The following is an 8,116-nucleotide window of genomic DNA, read 5'->3' on the forward strand; positions in this document are numbered from 1 at the left end:
ATTTGACTTTAAAAACTCAGAGTAAAGTCTGACAAGAAGAGTTGCGAACATATGGAAACGTTTACTGTTCACGAAATCTAATATTTTATTTATTTTTATCTTGCAATTGTCATAGACCTATCATAAATTTTCAGAGATTTCTAAAAAAGCTTTAGACCCAATATTCTGGCTGTTTTACATTGAGATCTTGAAAGTTATCCAAGCCTGCACTGCAACAAAAAGTTTCGTAAAATTCACCTGATTAGGCATGTACACATTTTCCATCATACTTTTCAGGTGAATTTTACGTGTTTTGGGGGAGAGATTACATTTCAGTGATTCACCCCAAGTAACAAATCTAGAGCTGCTTGGCTATATTCAAAATTTATAAAGGTTTTATTGCAGCTGCAACCATTACCTACAGCTTTATGACGGTCATATACAATGCAAGTCATGAAACATTCTTATAGCTATCTACAAAACCCCTATAAAGCTAATTAAAAAACCAACTGATGCTTATGCTATTTTCACTTATGAAAGGTTTTATGATTGCTTTGAAGTATACAAAAAAGTAATATAAATTGCCCTTATAAAACTAAAAAATAAATCCTATCGTTGCTTTGTAAGTAAGCGCAATAAAACTAGTTGGCCATGAAACAGTTATTTTAAAACAATTATAAGCATTCAGTTGCAACTTGTCAGAAATGTAAATAGGTGGTTTATTTTTACAACATAGAAAAGAATAAAAACTTTCCGGTACTTCCAAGCGGAGCGCAAAGAAAATCAACAAAATTGTTAGCATGAGCATGAAAACATTTCGTGTATACGTATACGCGACGTAATGTGCGTAAGAAAAACGTCAGCAATCTCCATGATTCTTCCGTTCTCGCTCGCATATACATGGGGTGACACGGTCGAATCTTGGTCGAAATACATGGAATGGTGACAGTCCTAGGTTGAAATCACGCATAACTTTTCATAAAGGTTAATGTACCATTCTAAACTTTTCTAAATGTTTTTAAAATTCATCGGTTGCACCCGTAGAATAGGAATATACATTTGCCCTCAAATAAAAAAATTAATTCAAGCTGAAAATTGCATAAGGTCCTAAGTAATATTGACAGATTCGCTTCGTCAACTTTCTCTTTGCATCCCCACGTTCATGTAAAGACATTCCCAGGTATTTTCAGCACATAAATCGATAAAAGAAGCTTTTATCTAGCATCCAATACGACAAACACATCAAGAAACGGTTCTGTGAATAAGTTATTAACGAAAGAGAAAGTCGACGAAGAGAATCGATCAATGTTACTTAGGACCTAATGCAAAGTTCAGCTTGAATTGCTCTTGTAAAAAAAATAGTTCTCGTAATAAAATCATGCATTATCCTTTTCTGTTCTGCTTTCATCCCATGCACACTGGGCCAGGAATGCAACCTAGCGGAGCAAAATTAATAACTCCGAAACGAAGCAATTTTTTTTCTGTTATTTCACATAACTCGAAAACAGTAGGCTGTGGAGTTTTAACGTATTAAGAAAAGTTGTTTATTTTATCAAGATAACCAACTTTGACAAAGTCGTGAAGTCTTCGAAACACAAATTCAATGCATTAAAAAAAGTTATAGAAAAAAACATGTTCCACTAAAATGAAGAAATCTACAAAACACCAAAATATACCTCTCTCAAATTTTGATATTTTGTTTATCGAGTATTGCTTAATTTTTGCTGAAAATGTCAAAATTGTGTTTTTTTTCTCGTTTTTTCATAAATGTCTTTGAAATTTGAAGCTTAGTCCAGTATGTTTCTTCACAAAAGCTGTTTATTTAATGTATTTTCATAAGAGAAAAATATAACATTATAAAGCTGTTAGCAAAAAAAAACCGAAACAGAAAAAAACCATATTTTCGACATTTTTTTTCTTTAACTCCATATAACTTGGAACCAGTAGACTGTGGAAATTTTACGTCTTTGAAAGACCTGTTCATTTTGTCAAGATAAACAACTTTGCCCAAGACATCAAGTTTCCAAAACGTCAGAGAAAGAAGTTAGATTGTGACACCATCTTTGCGGAAGAGTTTTGAACTATTTGTTTATGTCAATAGATGGTCCTTATTATGACGAGAAATTTTGCCGAAGACACCAAGTCGCGGAAATGCTTCGTTTCGGAGTTATTAATTTTGCTCCGCTAGGTTGCATTCCTGACCCAGTGTGCAATGTAAGCATTAGACATTTTAAGAAATTGCGCTTGGTGTTTTTCTTGCCTGCTGTCTTCTGTCGCCATATTGTCATTATGAAAATGCCATTAGCCTTGGAATAAAATCCAAGAAATTTCAATAAAATAATGGCTAAATAAGAGATCCGAAATGATTTCCAGTGTGCATTGGTATGAATTTATGTATTGAGATCTATTTTCTGTAAAATTAAGGTGATTCCATCAAATTCATTTAATTTCTGAAACAATCTTTTTTGTTAACTTGAATTATTTTGGAGGCGCATTTATTTAATGCTCATATTAGCTCAATATATAACGATAACATTTCAAGCGCATATGTTTTGGAACTTCTAAAAAGTAATATATTTTCTTTAAGATTTTCACTAATGTCGCCATGAAACAAAATTGATTGCATGGTGATCTTGACACCAACACTCAAACCTATTTTTACCGCTAAAGATTTCCATTTGGAAAAAAAGTTTCAGCAGAACAGAACAACAACAAGCTAATTTATGGCGGTTGCTTTGAAGCCAATAAAAATTAAATTGGCTTTATAACTGATTTTCACCAAAGCGTAATAAAACTGCTTGGATACAATGTTACTCTTATAGAGGCTATGAGAACCTTTTGTAGAGTATGAGGCTTCCTGACAAAAGGTTTTAAGACAGCTTTATTGTGATTCTCAAACATGCTTTATAAACCTTATCAAGAGTGGTCCACTAAGCTGTATGACGATCTTATAGCGGTTATCAAAAGGTTGTGCTGGAGCTATTAATTTTATTGGCGGTTTTATGAAATTGATCTCAATAACCACTAATAGAGTGCAATAAAACAAGAAATGCTACTTGGGACATAGAATTCAATTGATTTTCACGAAAATTTCATCGGATTTTCCGATAATCTTCAAATTGGCATCACTTAAAAGTTAGGGGAATTAACAATTAGATGTTACTGGATTTTGTAGCAATGATAAAGTGAATTGGTGATAGACTATAGATATAGATTTCGATTAATTTGAGTCATTAAAGAATTGCGTTCTAGAAAAATTGAAATTCACTCATATTCTGCAATTTTATTTTTAATGTATAAATGAGTGTTGATCTATAAAAATTATAAAATTTACGCTTGAAGAAGCCAGGGAATTCCAACTCTCTCAACAGCGGTGAATGCGCACTTTCTTCCATCGCTATTTTTGAATTACGAATACATCGAGAAAATTTTCATACCATGAAATCACGAAAAACTGAAGGGAATTTCACTTAAACTTTACCAGTGAATCCAGTGAAATTCATTACCATGTCATTGAAGTCCTATTTTGAAGAGGTTACCTGAATTTGCAGGAAAAATTACCTTTCTCGTTGGTTTAATGTATAATGTCAAAAAATGATCTACACGGTTAGAAAAAAGTACCCAAAAATAAGTTCTTTTCACTCATCTCGGCACTATAGTGCAGGAACCCAAAAGTAGGAAAAGCAGGTCAAAGTAATTTTCATTTACTTGTGTGCAATTCGTTGTTTTAGGTCCGTGATCATTCCATCTGGGAAAATTTCCTCATGCCATAATAATGAGATTTTTTCTTAAACTGCGATCTAGACAAGTTGTCCCAGAGTTATGATTTGTTTTCTATGTGTTGAGGTGTTACAGAAAATTCTATTCTTGGGAGGGAGGAATGGAGCAAAGTAAAAAGACGACCAGTTCGTTATAGCGACTACAAAAAAGTGAAGGATCTTTTATTAATATACTCATGGCTAACTTATAGCGCATTTGTTTATTATTGGGGTTGGAACCAGTTCCAACCCAGTGCGAAATTGAACTTTTTGTCAGTGCGAACCTCAACCTGAGGTAGGTTTTAAAAACAAACGATCAAACTGACGTTTGTCAGAAAACAAGCAGACCCGATCTTGATACCCGATCCAGGTTGGAACTGAACAATAAACAAATTTGCTATTAGATAGACTTAGACTGCAGTTCTTCATGTTGCTAAATGCATCGCTTCATATATATCCAATATCTTCAAATAACTGTCTTAAATCGGAACTTTCAACATTTTTCTCTGTGCCTTTATTTCGCGATCAAATAACAAATTTGTGATTTACAGAGGTTGAATTGGAGCTTTTTCAATTTGGGCTCATTCAATTCATACTTATTTTTCGATACAAAATTTATGTGATCCTTAAATTAATTGTTTTATTTTTAAAAAGCATGAAAAATACCGGAATAGCAGCGCCGGTGGTGTAGTGGTAAGCGTGATTGCCTCTCACCCCAGCAGGCCTGGGTTCAATCCCAGTTGGCGCCGCCGGGATGTTCTGAGGCATAACATCTCTGATCACGCCTTCCTTCGGAAGGGAAGTAAGCCGTTGGTCCCCGGTTCATGAGTTGATGGGTCGATAGGTAGGGTCCAGGTGTGGGAGCTGCCTTCCTGGCGTCGGTAGCATTGGTGCTCAGCACGGAAAACAAGATCGACGGAAAAACAAACCCAAGGAAAAAAAAAAAAAAATACCGGAATAACGGATGATTGAAACCATATCTTTCCGATCAATAAATGTCACTAATGGTTACTTTACTATTGTTTAAAAGTCACTATTTTCGGAATTTTAGTCACTAAAGTCACTACTATTACATCACATACCCACTACCAGCCCTGACCAATGTCAGGGACACTTCGGCCGACTTCAAGTTCATCAACCCTATTTAGACAAAATATCATCAGCAGACATCTTTCCTCTCTCAATTGCAGGTTTGGTTTAAGAACCGGCGAGCCAAATGTCGTCAGCAGCTTCAACATCAGACCTCCTCGAACCTCAACAGCAGTAAAACGTCCAGCAGTTCGTCCACGCGGCAGTCCAATACCGGTTCATCATCGTCATCGTCGTCAAATAACAACAACAACAACAACCACGCAACAGCCACCGGTGCCAGTAGTAATAAGACTTCGTCAATCGCCAATGCGAACAATAAGCCCACGATCAAACACACGCCGATGAATAGCCACAACAATTCGTCCAGTGGAGCAAACAGTGCCGGCGGAGCGAATGTTAGCAATACTGGAAATAGTGCAAGCAACCATTCAAGCAGTCACAACGGTGCTAGTCTAGGAATAACCCATAGTAATGCCTCACCGATCCTTCCAATCACGCCATCGACTTCGGTGAGTCCACCAATCAATGTGATCTGTAAAAAGGAGCAACCGTCCTTCCACCATACCCAAAACAACGACTCGATGAAAGCCTCCTCTGGCTACGATCTGCTGAAAGATCCCGAGCTAAGTCTATCTCACCACACACCAGCCTATGTGAACATCAATTCCCGGTTAGGGCAGTCACTGGGGGCTGGCGGGGCTGGAGTCTCAAATGGGCCGTCTGCGGGCAATCTGACGCCTCTAGGTTCAAATTCATCGATCATGACCACACCTTCACCTCCAATCACTCCGCAAACCTCACATAATCCACTATCGTACGTGCCAAACCATGAAACGTACAATTTCTGGCACAACCAGTACCAACAGTACCCCAACAACTACAACACTCCATCCTACTACAGTCAGATGGATTACTTCCAGAACCAGAACCAGAGTAACTACAACATGGGCCATTCTGGGTACACGACGTCGGCAAACTTCGGTCTGGCCTCGACTTCTGCTCTGACCGGTCCCATGGGAGGGCAAACCTTCAGCCCCAACGGGCTAGATTACATGAATCCACAGGATAAATATGTAAATGGAATGGTGTAAGCTCGGGCTGCCAATCATTATTTCTCATATCACGACAACGATTAAGCATGGGGAAAAATTTGTTAACGAATGTGTCTACTTAGCAATGTTTTCATAACCGATTTTGCGTTGAAGGAGATGCAAGATCCTGCTGAAATAAAACCATTATCATTAAAAAGCCCCCAAAATGCTTTCATGCTTTCATGCTTCAGTTCCGCCAGTCTTCTTACAATCATATCAAACCGTGCGAACGCCAATCAGCAAGTTCGTGTCTTTTTGTTCAATGTTACTGTTTTGAGTTAATCTCATGCGAACGAAACCTTAATTTATTTGTTAGGCTGCCATAGGACGGAAGTACCAGCAGAAATGAAGAACGAACATTTCTCAAAGTTCGAAAGTAGTGTAAAAAGAAACCTAAAGAATCAATCAAAATTGAGGAAGAATCGATATCAAATTGTTCATATCAGTATTTTTTGATAGGATCAGAAAAAGTGAACGCAAGTATTTAACAAATGAAGAAGTGGAAAAAAAGAACATCATACATCGATTTGCAAGCGCCAAATGTGTTACAAAATCTCCTTTTAAGAAAAATTAAACAATGCAGAAATTTATCGGAAGGTGTAAATCCATGTCTGGTGATCAGCATGCTTCAAGCAAGTCCAGCAGCATGGATAGAGCGTGTAACAAAACATACAAAAAAAATCTGATATTAAAATGCTCACTCGTGTGTAGGATAGTTAAGGCAACTGGATTATACGGTGAGAGAATTTGTGCAATTTATTTTCCAGACAGAAAGAGTGAATGAGAGAGGATTGACAGAAGGTATGAGTTTGAGCTCAGTTTTCGTATTTATTTCCTCTCGCCACCTAGCCGAAATACTCAAGCAAGACTTGATTCGTTTTATTAGTGTTTGCTGAAAAGTTATTATTTTCAGTCGTATTCTTTTTAAGAACCAACTTTTTAACATCATGAAAAGAAAGCAAAAGAAAACCGCGATAAGATTAGGTAAACATAAGATTAAACGACTAAATGAATTAAAAGCCCATCAAAATGCTATATAGTTGTACATGGATCGATGATTTAGAGATAATGTAAGCAAATGCGCCCTTCCGTTTCCAGAGGAGGACGCTAACAAGAGATTATCAAATCACAACAGCTGTAAAAGAAAAGAAAAGCAACGCGATGGTTACTTATCGAGAAAAAGGATTGCTAATTAATTGATAATTAAGTAAATGATCAGATAATCTCCAATTGTACATAGTAAATCGAAATATTATATAATTATATTATCTCAAAATAATAAAAAAAATATGAAAGTATATTGAAAATCTGTCTCCTACTTTGATCCGAAATTAGTTTATTGTTCGTGGCTACACTCTTAAAAGGACATTGCACTACTTCGTCGTACTTCCCTTTGTTTCGTCATATCCCATGAAACTGTTCAATTCATGGTCTAGTACAATTGTTTTCACCAAACGTAATTGCCCATGTAAGCAAATAGGTTGATGATACACAGTAAGGTAAAACCATTTATATTCTTTATTTTCTACGTATACGAAAGAAACCAAATCGATTTATTAGAGTAATGGTGCCCAAGCTATACCACATAGCTAGCCATATCAATCTTTTGTAATAAAGCTGTGGGCCGCATCAACAGTGATTTCTTTGAGTTCAATTGCGCTGATGTCATCACTTCTGAAAGTGATGAGCGGAGCGTGGTAGTTTGGTAAGATGTCCTATAAAAAGGTGCACATTCCGTAGAACTCACTTACGGGTCCCAGTATTTCTGCACAATTCGGTTAATTCTGTAAATCGGGTGTGAAACATGGGGGGCTTTCACTCCAGTTAAAAATCATATAAGATACTGTCAATTTGCGTGAAGAGACGGCGGCTCGCTGGTACCATGGTGGAGTGTAAAGATGATGATGATGATGGTCCCACCTTCTTCTTCTTCTTCTTCGCATTTCAAGCTTATTGCATATCGCATATTAGCTTATTGCGTGTTCTCAACTTAGTGTTCTAGATGCACTTCCACAGTTATTAATTGAGAGCTTTCGATGCCTCTACCATTTTTGCATTGGTATAATTGTGTGGCAAGTCCAATCATACTTCTATGCCCAGGGAAGTCGAGAAATTTTCCAACCCGAAAAATTCCTAGACCGGACCGGGAATTGAACCCAGCCACCTCCAGCATGGTCTTGCTTTGTAGCTGCGCCT

The 8,116-nt window shown here is 36.9% G+C and overlaps 1 protein-coding gene across 4 annotated transcripts in view; it reads left to right on the plus strand.

Annotated features, from left to right (window-relative positions):
• oc (ocelliless) overlaps window positions 1–7,194 on the plus strand; it is a 124,035-nt gene extending 116,841 nt beyond the window's left edge. For all 4 annotated transcript variants that reach the window (XM_065231055.1, XM_065231054.1, XM_065231056.1 and 1 more), the window contains one exon: window positions 4,928–7,194. In XM_065231055.1, the coding sequence (XP_065087127.1) occupies window positions 4,928–5,920 (993 nt within the window). In that variant the 3' untranslated portion in view covers window positions 5,921–7,194. The remainder of the gene's footprint in view (window positions 1–4,927) is intronic.
• Window positions 7,195–8,116: the final 922 nt, after the last annotated feature.

Source organism: Ochlerotatus camptorhynchus, unplaced genomic scaffold (assembly GCF_037179485.1).
Source record: "Ochlerotatus camptorhynchus isolate MF236.1 unplaced genomic scaffold, CSIRO-AGI_Acam_v1.1 ptg000338l, whole genome shotgun sequence".
In the NCBI taxonomy this organism is placed as follows: Eukaryota; Metazoa; Arthropoda; class Insecta; order Diptera; family Culicidae; genus Ochlerotatus; species Ochlerotatus camptorhynchus.